This window comes from Macrobrachium nipponense, chromosome 46, assembly GCF_015104395.2.
Source record: "Macrobrachium nipponense isolate FS-2020 chromosome 46, ASM1510439v2, whole genome shotgun sequence".
NCBI lineage: Eukaryota > Metazoa > Arthropoda > Malacostraca > Decapoda > Palaemonidae > Macrobrachium > Macrobrachium nipponense.
In genome coordinates, this window is record NC_061106.1 from 35,853,315 (window position 1) to 35,871,549 (window position 18,235).

At 44.5% G+C, this 18,235-nt stretch overlaps 1 protein-coding gene across 1 annotated transcript in view; it reads right to left on the reverse strand.

The window, feature by feature from the left end:
* Window positions 1–18,235, reverse strand: part of LOC135214904 (zinc finger protein 235-like) — a 118,972-nt gene that overhangs the window by 77,285 nt on the left and 23,452 nt on the right. Inside the window, exon 6 of the mRNA XM_064249357.1 lies at window positions 10,428–10,507. Coding sequence (XP_064105427.1) covers window positions 10,428–10,507 — 80 coding nt within the window. The remainder of the gene's footprint in view (window positions 1–10,427; window positions 10,508–18,235) is intronic.

The following is an 18,235-nucleotide window of genomic DNA, read 5'->3' on the forward strand; positions in this document are numbered from 1 at the left end:
GTCGATCCCTGTCCTGTAGCAACTGCGAGCGGTAGCTCGCCAGGACTAACCAATCGTCGAGATACCCCATCAGACGTATCCCGTGCGAATGGGCCCAAGCAGACACCAGAGTGAACACTCGCGGTGAACACCTGTGGGGCTGGTTGAGAGACCGAAGCAACGTGGCCTGAGCTGGTACACTGTTCCCGTCGAGGATGAAGCGGAGGTACTTTCTGGAGGACTGATGAATGGGTATTTGTAAATACGCATCCTTCAAGTCCACTGAAAGCATTTAATCGTTCTCCCTGATAGAGTCGAGCACTGCGCGTGCCGTCTCCATCGTGAACCGGGTCTGGCGAACCAACCGGTTTCAGGGAGAGAGATCTATCACGGGCGCCAGCCTCTCGTAGGACTTTTCCACCAGGAAGAGTCGGCTGTAAAAGCCCGGTGACTGATCCGTGCCGATTTCTACAGCTCTTGCTCAGCATGGGGTCTTGATCTCCTGTCTCAATGCTACGTCCTTCGATGCCCTGGAACGTACGCCTGCTGTTGGACCGGGTTGGAGGTGAGGGGTGACCGAGATTCGAAGGTTAATAGATCTCCCTCCGAAGGACATCTACAATCCAGGTCTCGGCGCCGTGGCGCTGCCAAGTTGCCCAATGGCTGGCCACGGCACCCCCCCACTTCCGGCAGCAGGTGAGGGGGAACGCCGTCCTTCCACTGTGAACGTCGTCTGGGTGGGGTTAATCGACACCTGACAGGAGAGAGCCGATACCGCTCCGACTCATTCCAGTCCTCGTCGAGGTCGAAACCTCAGGAGGACCGAAGGGGTATTTAAATACGGTGTCCGAAGACACGTAGAAACGCCTCTGTCGCAAGTAGAGGAGGTGAAGTAGCTTGTTCGACCGTCCAGAACTGAGAGAGCCTTCTTGTCCGGAGACGAGAGACTACCCTGGTTTCAACCCATCGGCAAGCTCCGATCGCGGCAGACCCACCGTCGATTTGGGTTCCCTCTCGGGCCCCAAAAACGACTCGAGCCGAGACGTGGCTCTGCTGGTGGGAGCGGTGATCCTTCCCCGAGATCATTGTGCTGACGAATCACGCGTAACCTCGACAAAGTCCCTCTGGATCTCGGAAGTCACAGCATCTTGCAGAGTGGGACCGTTTAAGCCCTTCGAACAAGAGCATTTCCGAGAACCTTCCTCCTAAGAAGGGGGAAACAGCGACAGCCCTCTCGGTCTTCCCCATCCACTTGCGCATACGTCCTGGCCGTCCCAGAACCGTGCCTGGCACGTAGGGCGTTGTGGTGGGATCATGAGGGGCGCACCCCTCACGATCACTCCTCAATACCTCGCTCCTCCCGGTGTGTAACCCGAGGAGGTTTGAAGGTACGGGAGAGGCAGACCTGACGCTCCCTCATTGCTCGCTGGCAGCACCAGCAGGCTTTGAGGCTGCAGGCGATCGTCAACCCGCGGTGGCGATCGAGCTGCAGGCCTGGTCGAACCGTCTCCTGTGGAGAACGGCTGGACTGAGCACAGCGGCCCCGATCTCGAGTATCAGAAGAGCTGGTGCTGGTTGCCGTACCCGGTCGCTTTCTGTGAGAGCGACGGTCAGGCGACCTGCAGGCTCCACTGTCACAGTGAGACCGGTGCTTGTCCTCACTACGGCACGTCACGTCGCTGGTTCCAGCCGTGGCTGGCACCGGCGAACGGAGACCTCTTCCCAGCCTCAGCCCGTGGTCGGTCGTGGACCGTCACGTCCCCGGGTAGCCAGCTGTTCGCCGCGAGAGTGAGAGCTGGGCGTCTGGTGAGAGTCGCATAAGCGGCTGTCACCAGTCTTCCGCCCCGTGCCGTGAACCTGACGCTGAGCGGACTCAGAGGTCTGGTTCCTGGCTGCGCGTCGCTGTAGGCGACCGTACACTCGGTACCTCCCGCGAACGATTCCGCGAGGCCGAGACGGACCTGATGCAGTGGCAGAACCACTGACACCAGGCGAGGAAGTACCGGTGTTAGCCGGTACCCCTCTGGTCCCCCGTAGTTCCGTCTTCCTTGCGGAAGAAGAGACGGGCCCCCCCGCTCCCGAAGGAGCAGGAGGACCAGCGGAAGGAACCCTCCCGTGCCCACCGAGTGTTTGGAGAAGTCGAAGGGGAAGAGGCGGCAGCCGACGACGATGAAGAAGATGAAGACGACGACGACGACACCCTTCCTCCTCTTCTTCGTCAGCTTCCTCAGGACAGACGTAAGATCTGTTATCCAGGGCGGAGCCGGGGCTGCTGTAGCCGAAGCCACAGGGCCCTGACGCACCTGTACAGACAGACCAAAGTCTGGGGTAGTACCACCACGAACAGGGACGACATCAGCAGGTATGGGCATCTCAGAAACAGCAGGCACAGCCAGCACAGCATCGGTAGGGACAGCCAGGCGCAGCAACGGCAGGGACAGCCAGCGCAGCAACGACAGGGACAGCCAGCGCAGCAACTGCATGGACAGTCAGCCCAGAATCCGCAGGTACGGCAGGCAGCACCGGAAACACAGGGAAGTGGAGCAGCAGCCAGCAACATCCTCCTGGTACTGGCGGCAGGTCCAGGGTGCGAGCTCTAGGGCAGCGGAAGTGTGGTCGCTGCAGCGCGGCAACCACGAGCGGCGGCGGCACGCCCCCCTCTCGGTACGGCGAACGGCACTTCACAGCGGCTGTAGGCAAGACTGTTACCACGTGAGGTGAGTACACCAGGTGAGGAGGGACGTCGTCACCTGGTTGCGTGGTCACTACTCCATGGGTGACCGCAGTAGGCCCAGACATAGAACCGCAGCCCCTGGACACTAGCACGCCCTGCAAATGGAAGGACGCCCATACCTCACCAAGGTCCACCCTCGTGGCAGTAGCACCTGCGGAAATAACAGTAGTAGCGATTAGTGGGGGGGAAGTTCCCCTCGCGCGGGGGGTGAGCCCTCTCCGAACGAGTGGAAGACCCCTAATACAATTGTACATCGGGCACCGAGCGCCCTCCCCCGCGCTCGACGGATCGGCGAGGAGAAGAACGCCGATAACCTCCCCCCCCCCCAAGGGAAGGGCCACTGTGGGAGTTGAGCGGGGGGGGGTTTCTCGTCCCCACCCCACCCCCGCCACAGTACCCATGTACCCAACAACAATATAAGAGCCCGAGACGCAATCGTGCCATCGGCCCGAATGCAAGGGCATAAGGATCAATTCCCTGACTGAGCGGAACTTGAACCAAATAAATATTGATGCAATCAATAATAAGGATAAAATGAAAATGCATCTTGCATACGATTCACTTCACAATGAATAAGGGCTCGGATCGAGCGCATTTGCGCCCTAGGTACCGAGCGCAAGGGTGAAAGGATCAATTCCTTACCTTTATGGATTCAAGGTTTCTGGAAAACCTTGATCCATAATGAATTGATGCAATCAAAAAATATATGAAAATGAAAAGACTACTGCGCTTGCGATTTCACTTCATACAATAAAAAGGGGAAGGATCAATTCCCGGGAATAGCAGAAACATTGATCCCAGTAAACAATGCAATCTCAATAAAAAATGAAAATGAAAAAGAACTGCACTTGCGATTTCACTTCATTCAAAATAAAAAGGGGGAAGGATCAATTTCCGGGTAAGCTCGGAAACTGATCCAAAATGAGTATTGCTACAATCAAAATAATATATTGAAAATGAAAAAGAATACTGTACTTGCGATTCCACTTCCATACTAAATAAGTTTCCGTGCCGAGCGCATTCGTTCGGCAATGGGCATACAGGTCAAAAAAAATATAAATGAAAAGAGCACTTACTTACGATTTTCATCTACACATTTCCAACCCAATCTACGCTCGGAGCGAGTGCTCCCGCCCTCGGCACGAGCATACACAATACGAGGATCATTTCTGGGAAAATGAATTCCCGCACTTACGCCCTTCAGTCCCGGCACTCGGGTAATCGGAGGGCGTGGTGACACCAAGATCCTTAATTCACAAAGAATTCAATGAAATGATTGTACTTACAATTCAGTTTCACTAGATAATTAGAAAAAGAAAAACACAATCATGCGAAAGCAAACGACGATGAAGCGGGCAGAGAGCGATGATACACGTCCACACGCCAGCAGGCCGAAAGCAAAAGTGGTTTGTTTACCTCCCAGTCGCGCGCGCGCGCCTGTCGGACAAGCAGTTAACTACCGAACCCTTGTTCGAAAGCTTACGACCTATCCAGCTGCCGCTAGTACCTTCCTATTGTAAAAGGACCGAAGGTTTGTATGCCGTGTCGGAACAATTAAGCAAATTATATCAAGAGCTTCCACAGAAATAATGGAGTATACATACATACATACATATATGGTATATACATATATATATATACACAGTTGACAACCCATATTCGCTTTCTCCGGATTTGTGGACTCACACATTCGCGGATTTCTCTCGGGAACATTTCCCTGCATTATTCTCGGAAAAAAATTTGCACATTCGCGGTATTTTTCTGAGAAATATCCACAAATTCCTGGTTTTTTTTATCAATTTCATCATAAAAGGCACTTTTTGTTTTGTGATAAAACTATTAAAAAAAAACCAAGTATGAACATTTTACTGGGTTTTTTCTTAAGTTTTAACTAACAAAATAGGCTGTTTTTAGCATTTTTATAGGGGTTCCAAACATTCGCGGGTTCTAACTATTCACGGGGGGGGGGGGGGGGGGGGGGGGATACACATCCCCAGTGAATACGGGGGACCACTGTATGTATGTATGTATGTATGTAGTATGTATGTGTATGATATATATATATATATATATATATATATCTATATATATATATATATATATATATATACATATATATATATATATATATATATATATATATATATATATATATATAATATGTGTGTGTGTGTGTACATATATATATAAAACTGTTGGTACCTTAATTGTTGAATGTTCATACATAGGACTGAGTCCAGACAGGATTTACTTAGATATTATATTTCACATTCAGAAATGGAATTATTCCAGCATATATAACAACTATTATACATAAGGTTACATACTTTATAATTGTTACTTACATTCTTTGTGGTACACATTCAGAATAAGCATACACTAATGAACTAGCAAATAGGTCATAAAAATATTGAAAAAGACAATTTACATAATACTTCTTGATAGTAAGGCAGTCCCCGGGTTACGACAGGTTCAGCTTACGACATTCCGAGGTTAAGGCGCTTTTCAATTATATTTATCAGAAATTATTTCCAGGGTTACGACGCATGTTACAGGGTTACGACACCTACAACGCTGATCTGGCAGATGAAATATGACACCAAAAATGCAAAATAATCAATATTTGAAGGTTTTTTTTTATGTAAAATGCAATAAGAATGCAGTTTACATAGTTTTCAATGCACCCCAAGCATTAAAAGTAAGGTTTTCTTAGGGTTTTTGATGATGTTCCGGCTTACAACGCGTCTCAAGAACGGAACCCCCGTCGTAACCCGGGGACTGCCTGTATATATGTATATCAAGTGTCAGATATCACCTATGGTCTTGCTAATATACTGTATGTGAAACTGATAATTGAACGTACTTCTTGATATCTTCATCTGTATTAATAAAGCAGATGTAGAAATATTTTGTTATATAACAAACCATTACTCATAATTATGCCATTTTGTGATCAATGAAATCCCCAACACTTTAGTTCATGAACAAAATAAAGCCAAAAAATAAAATATTCAGCCAGTAGCCTTGTACATGCATACACAAAGCCCTGAATCTCTAATAGTTAAATGCCTTACTCAGTATATGTTGGAACACTGTCATTCAGGTAAAATCCCCAGAATTATTAACTTCATATAGTACTTCATTTTTGTAGTATTCTGTGCAATGTCTTTATCTTTGCTGACAATATTTTTTTTATTAATTATTGTATTAATAAATACTTTTGTATCATGTATACATTTTTGCATGTATATTCATTTTGTCATCATTCGCTAGACAAAGTAAAAATTTAGTGGCAGACAAACTCAGTTATCAGGGTCAAGTGATAGGGACAAAATGGTCCCTACACCCAGACGTCAAGGAGAGATTGTTCATTCTTTGGGGATGACAAGTGGAAGACCTTTTTGCAACCCGGCACAAAGGAAGTTGCTGACGTTTTGCTCATCATCCCAAACTGTTGGGCTGCAGCAGAGGACGCCTTTCAGCACCCATGGGACAATCCTGACATGTATGCTTTTCCTCCGTTTTGTCTTATTCGTCAGGTGATTAAAAGGGTAATGATCATCATGGATCTCACAATGACCCTGGTGGCTCCCAAATGCTTGCATGCCAAGTGGTACACAGACCTGCTAGCACTGCTATTTTAGGCACAGAGAGAAATTCCTCCATGGCACACCCTCTTTGCCAACCCCACAGTAGAGGTTCCACCAGTTTGTAGTCACTATCCCTTCATGATTGGGGACTATCTAGTGTCTCCTGTGAGTGAGAGACTTTTCTCAACGAATGGTGTCAGGAGATATCTGGATATCTTAGGAAATCCTCTACAGATGTCTATCAAGGGAAATGGGCCATCTTCTGTGGTTGATGCCATGGAAGGGGTTTCTCACTGGTCGGAACTACTGTTCAGCAGGTAGCAGACTTTCTCATCTTCCTATGTCTAGAAAAGCATCTATCTCAGCAATTAAGGACTACAGAGCTGCCCTGGGCCTTGTCCTGTGCCTAAAAGACATAGATCTCTTTTTCCTTACGGGAGATCTCCATGTTCATGAGAAGCTTAGAAAAGTCTTGCCCTCCCAGGAAACTTATGTCCCCTGAGTGGGATGTGACTCTCATCCTTCGAAGCCTGACTCATGCACCTTACAAGCCTTTATGAGAGTCATCAAAGAGAGATCTGACCCTCAAGACTGTATTTCTGTTTCCCCTGGCATCGGCAAAGAGAGTAGGCGAACTCCATAGTCTTTCTTATAATGTTAAGTAAGCACTTGAGGGGAAGGGGATCTGTTTCATTCGAATTTATCCTGGAATTCGTAGAGAAGACTCAGAATCCATCAGTCCCTGACATCAGATTCGAGTCCTTCTCAATCCCCTCCCTAGAAGACTTTGTAAGTATCGAACCAGAAGAGATGCTACTTTGTCCAGTTAGTGCTGCAGTGCTACCTGAAAAGGGCTCTGCACCTCAGGCCCTAGGTGACTTGAGTATGTTCCAACCCAGAGCTCACAAAGTTAGGGACATTGTCCCATCCCTCACATTCAGGAAAAATCAGTCAATACTAGTACATTTGGTGCTGAGAGCAGGCGTGTGGTTGTGTCAGATAAAGATCACCTCCTTTTACCTGAAGGACATTGCCTATATGTCCTAGAACAATTTTTCCTTTGGTCCTTTGGTGGCTGCTTAAGTTGTGTAGCTCATCTAGTTCCCCTAGTGGGACAGGTACCATATGGTCTAAGGTGTACAGCAGAAGTGAAAGTCTGTGTGCGTGTGTGTGTCCTCTCTCCTTTTCCTTTCTCATACCAGTTTTTTTACAGCGGGCAGAGGATATGTTTTCAAACCGTCATGTGCTGGATGGACACAGCTCCAGGTGAGTGATCAGCCTTTCTATTTTTCTACTGTTATGATCTAATAGAAGCCAATTCCTGCCCTCTCTCTAGCAAAGGGAGAGAAGGCTTGGCAATACAACTAACCCATTGCTTATCTTAGCTTTATTGTCTCCGAAATACTACTGTTCTTTCAAGCTTTCTTTGATCGCCAATAAAACTAACCCTATTAATAGTCTTAGAAGGTCCAGGAACCACTCCTTCTGAGGCTAGAACGGAGCCACCAGGGTCACTGAAGAATTGTGGTGTGTCATGAACTTGTTCAAAACTTCCCTGACTATGCTGAATGACAGGAAGGTTTACAGGTCTAAAATTGTCCATTCCAGAAGCATGATCTCTGTAGCCCATGCCCCAGGGTTCAGGACGGGAGAGCAAAACAGAAGGAGGCAATGGTTCTTCGATGTCGCAAAGAGATCTATCAAAGGTTTTCTCCATAATTTTCACAGGTCAGTGCATACCTGCGAGTCCATTCTGTAAGATCTGTTTGCAACAAGTGAGCTTGTCCACCTGGACATTCAGCTTGCCCTGAATGAACCTTGTAATTAATATGGTCGTTCTTCTTTGCCCACAAGAGGAGGTCCCTCATTGCCTCGTAGAGGGAGGAGTGAGTGCCCCCTTGATTCCTTATGTAAGACAGAGAGCAGTGGTATTGTCTGAATGAACCACTTCTGTCTTGTTGAACATTTCTCTTGCGAAGGATTGAAGACCCAGGTGAATTCCCTACAATTCTCTCACGATGATATGAGGATCCCTTCTCTGGTGGAGACCAAATCCAGAAACTGCTTTGCCTTCCAGTAGTGCTCCCCAACCCAGATCCAAAATGTCTAAGTACAATGCTAGGCTGGGGCTCAGTGGGAGGAGAGATTTGCCTTCTAAAAGCATTCTTTCTGAAAGCCACTATTGCAGATCCTTGATTTCCGGGGTAATGGGAAAGATGAATGAGTCTGGATGTGTCTTCCTGTTCCAGCTTGCTTTCTTGAAACATTGCAGTACCTACATGTGTAGTCTTCCCAGACTGACAAACTTCTTGATGGATGGGAGAGTTCCTAGAAGACTCACCCAACTGTTGGCGAGCAGGACGGGAGAGCGAGGAATCAGTGGACTGTTTGGAAGTACGACTGAATTCTTCTGGGGGATGGAAAAGCTTGAAAAGTCTGAGTCTATCGTCATCCCCAAATAGAGAATCACTTGAGACAGCAAAATTTGAGATTTCTTAATGTTGATGAATAAGCCCAGTTCCTGGGCTAGAAGGGCCTTCCATAGGTCCTCCATGCCAAAGGGACAAGAATGCCTGTGAAAAATTGCAGAGCTCAACACAGAAACGCTTTGACCTGAAACACAAACCTGAGATACTTCCTGGAGTCCCGATGTACTGAAATATGGAAGGATGCGTCCTGCATTTCAATCGTCACCATCCAGTTGCCATGGCAGATGTAAGACAGGACTGATTGGCTCATTTCCATAGGTTTTCTAAAAGTAGAATTTCAGGGCACTTACATCAAGGACTGGTCTCCAACCCCCGGAAGTCTTGGGAACCACAAAAAGTTGGAGAAGAGACAATACCTCCTCTGCAAGGACAAAAAACCTCTCTGGGCCCACCAAGTAGGTTGTCAATACAATGGGCAATGACACTAAGGGAGAATTCTCCATAAATGGAATGGAGTAGCCCCCTTTTAGGGCTAGAGAGACTCTGCTTTATACCCCAGGCTTCACATTTCTCCTAAAAATGGAAAAGCCTGACTCCTAAAGGTACACAGAGGATATGACTTTCATTTACAAGTAGCAGCTTTCTTGACTGGAGGGATCATGCAGATATTGGAGCGAGGTCTGGATTGAAACATTGCTCTACTGCATAGAAAGGGCTGCTGTTGAAGAGGGAAGACATTCATGAAACTGAAGGAGAATGGATCCTTAAAGCACCTGGATGATTGAACTAGAAGATCTTGTGTTGATTTTTTTTGCAGAGCTAAAGCTGCCTCCTGGACTGTGGATTACGGGAACAGATGAGGGCAATCTAGAGGCGAAAAAAGGAGCACAGATTTCTGAGATGGTGTAATGCCCTTGGAAGTGAAAGAACACCAAAGTTCTCTCTTCTTCAACACCCCTGCAGAGAACAGGGAAACCAATTCTAGGGAGCCATAACAAATGGCTTTATCTGCGCAGGATAAAACCCCTAGCCAGTCTGCAGACAAATCTTCTGTGAGGGCCAGCGGCCCTATAGTCCAGTCCAAAAAGCTAAGAACTTTAAAAACTTAAAATGCCCTTAATAAAATGGTCCAGTTCAGTGGCTGAGAACATAATTTTGGCCAATGTGAAGGCCGGATATCATGACAAATCAATTAGACAGGAGAAGTCCCCCGTGGAGGAGGCTGCAACTCCCAGTGAAGGAGCTTCTCTGGTAGCCTAAGATTGGTACCTATTGCTCGAAAGATGTGGAGGAGGAGTGCAGGACTGCCTTGCCCTGCTCTCTTCTCTCCGAGAGCCAAACATCCATCTCTCAAGGCTTTCTTGGAAGATGAGGACTGGACCATCTTGGGAAGCCTGTTACTTTCTACAGGCTGGTTCCTCATATAAAAGGCAGAGGCAGAAGCTGGGGCAGCAGGAGAGAAAAACATTGGAAAGGCCAGCAAAACTAGCTGAGGAGATTGGCTAAAAGTGAGTATGGATGAGTTTTCCCACGAATAATTTAGATAGGTTCCACAGAAAATTCCACAAATTGCTGAGTCTGCAAATTGTGAGCCCGCAAACCCAAGGGGGCCCAGGAAGGTTTACTGTATCAGTAAATTTTTTTTTTAAATCTAGATTACGGTATAAACAATAAATCCTTTTACATAGTACTTACATGTAATATGTGTTGCTGTAATTCTTTCACACCCAAAAATGTACGGAAACAGTGCCTGCATGACATTAAGTTCAGGTCTTCTGAAATAAAAAAAAATATGGATTAATAAAAATTTACTCTTTTCAGTAGCAAGCCATCAACTGTCTTTATAACTCACAGACATTCAACTTTTTGTCTAAAAAGACAAAAGAGCAGCAGCAGTACTGTACATGTTCCACCTGAATCCTAAGGTAACTACCTCACTTCTTGCATAGCCTGAAATATTAGCTGTCAAGTCAATAGGGTTCATATTGAAAAAATCAATCTGGTTATATTAAAATTTGATGTTTCAATATGACCCATCACACAATTAAGGATTCACATTTGGAAGAGAGTTCCAAGCTGTTAATGCACCAGAATGCTTTGTGCAATGCAGGATCATGGAAAGATTATGGGGACTAAGACAGGTAAGGGATCCAAGTCTCATTTTTCTGTGAGATGTCAATAAAGAGGAGGGAATCCTACATCAGAGTAAAATAAGACACTTGTGATGTTTAGGAGTGAACTGGCTCAGGAGATGATACTCTCCACATATGTTATATATAGTTGCTAGTACTACCTCTAAAATTCTATATTTCTAAAGATGCCATAAATGAAGAGAATGAAAAAATACTGTAAGTTCTCCCCCAGAAGTAAAAGCTGTCTTGATGTTACTACCAGTCCACAATATATGTACATATCCATCCATTTATGAGTTGTATTACTACAATGAAAATTAGCAAAATATACCTGGAATTCCAGATTCCAGTAATTAAATTGCCACTGACATTAAGGTTACATTGTAAAAATCTCATTGCTGTAGTCTCAAGAACAAGATAATCAGTGGCTGCATTAAATCCTGCAGAGATGAGAACAGGCAACCTTCAACCAAGACACATAGCAGTTATCTGGCATAACAAGAACATCTACTGGCTTAGCAACTGGACCAGTCCAAGAAGCATAATTCATACTTTCATCACTTGACCAAGATCTCATCTCTAGAGGGGGCATTTGTTGACCACTACAAAAGCTCCCACCATCTGTCAAAAAGTGGAGACTGAAAATTTCAATGCAGATGATCCAAAAACTTCAGCAGCAGCATTCAATGGCATGTCTCACCTTTTATATCCTCCTCTTGCAGAAAAGCATTAACTAGGCAGGCAACAAATTCCATTATATATATCTTGCAGATGACAGTTGGGTGAGAAGACCATCTACAACATCCACTACACAATAGATGTGGTCCATGTCTCACAAAGGTGATTGAAGAAGCCAAAAATACCATTGGCACCTGACAAGACACAGCCTCAATAACAAACAAAAGACAGTGCTCATGCAAAAGGCACTGCCTTGAACATGATAACACTTCAGTAAACACCGGTGCAAATGCTAGGAGATGGAAACCTGGCTGGAATAATGGGCCTTGCATTATCAATAAAAAAAAAAAAGGAAGTTGTTGAAGAGGGACAGCACACCTTCAAAAACTATCCCTAAAGTGGATGGCTAAGCCTGCAGAAATTCTGCTCAGCTATTTCTAGTGTAGCAGACACACAAAATGTGTGGATTACCTGTTGTTAACTTATAGATCCAAGTGGCACATAAATAGCACTACTCCGAGTCTCCTGTCTATTAGACAAAAGGCTGTAGTGTCTGGGACAACTGAAAGCACCTGTAAATAGGTGCTGAGTTCATGATGAAGTAACTCTAGTTTAAAGATCAACTCCTAATTTTCTCATCCAAATTTGTCATCCATTAGTAACATGTATCATGATTGCCTGTGCAAACTGAAAAAACATTAACATATAAGTTGAAATTCTAGATTCACTATATCACATCATAATTCAATGTAAATATGAACTATCACTCACAGTACCTAAAGATTTGTTGAATGATGCTCTTGATTGTCCTCTATTTGTTTCAGACATTACTTGTCATTTATTTTAAGTTTTAAAAAGGTCATAATCACATGAAAGACATCATAGATAAACCAGAAAACAAGAAGTTAGTAGCACAGCTCATGTCTTTACAACTGCTGCTTCAGATACTTGCAACATTTTTGACAGATGCAAAAAAAAAAAAAAAAAAAAAAAAAAAAAGAATCTTCATCCAACTTAATTTTTTTTACTTTTTTGGGGGGAATGTTATAATGTAATGATAGCTATAAGAAATAATAGTAGATAGGGTAGCGTAAAAACAGAGAGAATAATCAAAGTACAGTGAAAATAACGAGAAAAAGAGAAGAGAGAGAATTGAGTTTGGGGTGTGAGCCAGAATTTGATCAACAAAACCTTAGTCACAGGAAGTTGAACCATAACACCATCGCAATTAAAATCTTAAGACCGTCATAAAATCTTTGATCTGTGACCTCGCACCAAACTTACTCAGCTTCATTCGATAATGGAGCTCTGCCTCCAGGAGGAGGTATTAACATGTTAAATTATTGACTCCACCTGGAAAAGGAGGAATTAACATGTTAACCCCACCTAAAAGGGGATGGGGACAAGATAAGGAAACCACTCCACAAATCAAGAATCCAGTTGGGCGGAGAACCAAGATCTACACTGCCTAAGGAGGTGGTGCCGAATTCGAACCGAGGGTGGCTCAAGTTGAGATTGACAGAAGAAGTCAGAGAGGACTGGCAGCCGTCGTTGGGTACAGAAGCAGAAATATTGCCAGAGTCCAACAATAGATTTATAAGTGTTGTAGTTTTACTTGGAACTCTAATTCTTTGCATAAGTAAAGAAAGAAACTCTGCCATTCATCTCATTCAAACTTCTCCTGAGAGACTAAGCCTTAACCTAGTAAGATTACTAATCCAGAACTAACATTAAGAAGAAGCATAAAGTTAAAAAACCAGACTGCAGAACACATTATCAAGAAGAAGCAGGTAAGCAATCACATAACTCGAACACTCTACCTTACGAAAACGCACCACATAAAAATGATATTGTTATTGTACAATAAAGTTTCATACATACTTACCTGGCAGATATATACTTAGCTATAGATTCCGTCGTCCCCGATAGAAATTCGAATTTCGCGGCACACGCTACAGGTAGGTAGGTCAGGTGATCTACCGGCCTGCCGCTGGGTGGCAGGAATAGGAACTATTACCTTCTAAGGACAGATTTTTCTCTTCCACCTGTCTCCTGAGGGGAGGCTGGGTGGGCCATTCAATCGTATATATCTGCCAGGTAAGTATGTATGAAACCTGTATTGTACAATAACAATATTTTCATACATTCAACTTCCCTGTCAGATATATACTTAGCTGATTGGCACCTTGGCGGTGGGTAAGAGACAGCTAATTACTGATTAGACAGGTAAACAACATACGTTGGTAGGTAATAAATAAAATAAAACCTTGGTTCCTATGTGTTTTAGACGAAGGGTTGACCTCCTAGCTATTGCTAGGAGTCTGCTTCGTCTCAAGAGCCTCAGCGAGGATGTGACCTATGGCTAAGAGTTCTTGTAGATCTGTCAATGGGGTCTTATCCACTTACTTGACAGAATCTAATGGTTATTTGTCAAAGGGGTCCTATCCACTTACATGACAAAACACCTATGCCTACTGGCATAATTAAGGAGCACAACACCGATCCCGATCACCTGATCCTAACACGAGGGTTTGTGCTTAATTTGAAAAGAGCTATCCCCTAACTCATTTCAAATAACCCAAAGAAAATAGTATACTTATGTTAAAATAAAATTTTTTAACTCACTAGTTAAGGATCAGTGTCGGCTCCCTATCCCAGCAATGTATCCGTAGACACGTAACCAAGAGAGAAGGATCTCTCATAGGTCAACTTGACCTCCTTCGTGCAAAGAGAAGACAACACAGAGTTGCATCTCCGTAAAATTACAGCTAATATGTCTCTCACGACATATTGTTATGGAAAGAACAAGAATTGTTAAAAGCTCGCACTTCAAGCGCTTTTAATTCTCAGCTGTTTGAAGGAATCATCAAGTTACTTAAGAAGTGCTTTAGAGATCACACTGTTCCAAAGAAGACCAGGGCTTTCTTTGAAATTGATCTCTTCTGGATGAAGCCTAGAGCCTGGCTTGTGCCTGGCTGGCGCCGCGCGCTGGCTGGCGCCTCGCGCCTGTCTGAACGCCTCCCGCCTTGGCTTGGCGCATGTTGCTTGCCTGGCGCCTGGCTAGCGCCTTGCGCCTGCCTGGAGCCTCGCGCCTGGGCGCCTGGCTGACTTCTCCCCACTTGCTGGAGCTTCGAGCTTGTTAAAGAGTCTCTAGGAAACTGGCGATGCCCACCTCGGACACTTTTTTCCGTTTATTTGCTCTAGCGCATCTGCGCCAGGCTGGAGGCACGCTCCTTCTCCTCATCAGACAATGACAGTGTTTATTTGGACTGTCTTCCTCTGGCGTCTTTACGCCTGTTCTGGTATTTTGGCGCCTGATTGGCGCTACATTGTCCGAAAGTCCTTAACATCCACAATCGTTTATCAGGAGACTGGAGAAGGGTGGAAGAATTCTTTCACTTTGAGCTTTTGGTCTCTCCGGTAAGGGAGGTGATTGTAATCAGCTACATTCAGTAGACGATAGGATATCTAACCGTACGAGAGATAAGAGTCTTCCTCCGAGGAGGGTCCTTCTTGATACTTCCGTGATCACGAGATCTCTTCTTACATGTTGAAGGGGTGTGTCCTCGTTGTAGAATTTCCCTTCCCTATCCTTGCCCGAAGGAAGGGAAGAAGCCTGGAAGTCGAAGGAGACTCCGAGCTGAAATTGGGAGTACTCCTGATTTCTAGCTCTTTATTGTATCCCTCTGAACACCTTCTGGGAAGCATTTCGAGCCGTCATCGCATACCAAAGACTCTGTAGGCAAAACGTTTGAAAACCATTCCACTGTAGATGAAAACGTAAGTACTCTGCCTGGACAACGAAACCTCTATCTGAAAACATTGAATCAGGAATAGGGGGTTTCAGTTCTTTTGCTAGACATACTATGCTGGCAAGAACCCATTGTCTAGTCTCCATAGAATCTGATGCGAGATTCCAATGCTCAAAAATTCACTTGTCTTCTTGGTCGTTTAGGACCAGAGAAACAAAGAATTCCCTCATAAAAATTTCTCAAAGAAGTTTGATGAGGAGCAGTTCCATCTTGTCGGAACATGGAATCTGTGGCCACAAAAAAGATCCCATTAGAAGTACATGATATCCTACTCTTGTCATATTAAGGTATATATCGTATAAGATCCCGAAGATCTTAATCCTCTGCTATCTCCAATTCCCATTTGTCCCTTTGTAGAGACAGAGTATAGCCTTTTACTGCGTTCTTTGATAGCAGATATATACAAAGGTGATTCTTCCCTCTGAAAGGGAAGAAAAAACCGCTATGTGGTTCACAGAGGTATCGGAAAAGGACAGTTTCCTCATTCCCTCTAGCACGATCTGCAGCAATTCTATGTCTAGGCCATGACTATTGTCATCTACCTTGAAAAATCCTCTCATTTATGTCCACTTCTGGTCAGTCTGCATGCAGAAACAGACTCAGAGTGGAGAGGTTGTTAAGGTCCATTTAATAATAGATGCTGATAGAATATCCAGACTCTCTTGGAAAAGACTTCCAAAAACATGCTGTGAGAAGAACGTGACCTCTGTGAATTCAACCTCTCTGAAGCCAAAATGAGGCATAAAGTATTATCCTCTCTTTCTTTGACGCCCTTTATCTTAAATTCTGTAAAGAATTTATATTTATATTTATATTTAGGGGAAAAAAAAGACTATAGTATATTCCCCTTTCTATAAAATAAAGATGGCGTATATTGCTACCTCTCTTGGTTCGAGGAAAAGGAAGCATTCTATAGGAAGCCTGTTCGTCTTCTACCTTGCTAAGAGATCTATGAAGAAGACTTTCCGCAGGTTCTCACAACTCTTTCCAATAAATGTTAGACATACGTTAACAGTTATTATCGTCGATCGAGAAGGTTCTCACGGACATGAAATATCTTGCATCGAACCTCTTAAGGATCGTTACGTTCCCTGTCTGTTTTCCAAATAGGTTCTCTTTTTTAACGCGAACAGGAGCGAAAAAAGAGATTCTCGATGCTCTTTGCGATATGAGAGAGTCGTGGAATTGGCCTAAGTGATAAAAAGGGTAACGAAATCAGGAACGATTCTTGCCGTTACCGAGCCTGCTGTCCGAGAGGCTACTGGATTCTTAGGTTAATAACTCGCTAAAACGAGAAAATATCTTGGATGGTGCTCTTGGCCCATTGCGCCAGGCTGGCGCTTCTGGCGCAATTTTTTCGCTAGGCTGGCGCTTCTGCGCCAGGTTGGTGCTTCTAGCGCTTTGCGCCAGGCTGGCGCTTTCTAATTCTCTTTATGTTATGTGTCAGAACATCTGTGCCTTTATGGTACCCGACCTCCTTTCGCATGTTAATTCCGTTCTTAGTAGGAAAAAACTCTTATATACGAAGTATAGTCCATTCAGGGAAACCATTTCTGTCACGAAGAGAATGTTTCCCATCCCACTCATCCATCTTCTCTTGAGCAATATCCGATTCTAAAAAGGTTGTGTGCGTTTCTCGAAAGACTTGACCATACCGTAGTCTTAAAGTGAATTCTCTACTACATCCATCTTCTCACTAAGCATGTATTCTAATAAGCCATGCTTTCGTAAGCATGAGAGCATTATATAATATAATGTTCTACTGCTTAGAATCCTTTAATAATGTTACCTACGGTAAACAGCATTGAAAGGTTATAATATCTTTCTTATTGAAAGCTTCTTAGCAAAAGGCAGACAATATTTGTGTTAGCTTAACTATCTCCTCCATTCGAGACTAAGTCCATGATTGTGGGGAGATATACGGTTAACCTTCGGAGGGGTTCGATCCCGTTGGAGAGAGAGATGTAATCGACTAATCATGACCGAGAACCGGATGATACTGTATTCAGTATTGGCCTTAGAATGACAGCCCGGCAGTCTCGCTCGCTGCCTGACTGCATTCATCATGAGTTGCCAGTTACTTCATTCAATGAAGGAATATAATACAATTATTCTCGAGCCTAAGGAAGCTCTTAATAATGCAAATTTAAGCCAAACAAACCTTTGTTAAATACCGAAGTGAGTAGGTATTGTCGTAACAAACCTTTTAAGCGAAGTCCTTACCAGGAAAAAACCTGTAAGGATATAGATCATTCCGTAGCGAACCACAAAGGCAACTCTGGTATGGGGTATATGACTTGTCATTCAGTAGTCGTATACAGCAAGTCTTGCTACTACATTCTTTTCCTCTCCGATCCAGAGAGAGAAAAGGAAATCTTGCCCTCTTCGTTCTTTTCGTCAATAAACACGAATTAGTATTAGTCGAAAGCGATCGCAATGAAAACTCTAGGATCGAAGAGAATCCCTCAAATTTTTATTCTCTTGGATATAAGGCCGTATTCTATGCCTCTATTATTTGGAAGAGCCTCTAATCAATGAATGAGAGCTCGTACAAATCTTGTTTAATTTGCAAACGATCCTGAGAAAAAACTCTATCATCATCTAAGTCCTCCTGACAAGAATGACGGCCGCCTGTGCGACATATTGCATTCTTCTCAGGAGACAGCTGTGCTTGCGGCAGATTTCCACCCGAAACGGACATATCGTGAACAGGACGACGGCCGCCTGTGCGGCACCTTTCGTCTCTGTCCAGAGAAATCCGCTCCTGGTCCTCCAAATCATAAAGAGACGCTTTCCTGGTTTGATTTCTCCGTATGATTCTTTTGAGGAAGATCTTCCCGCTTGGTGCTTAACCTTTGCCGAAAGTCTGGTTTGTTCAATG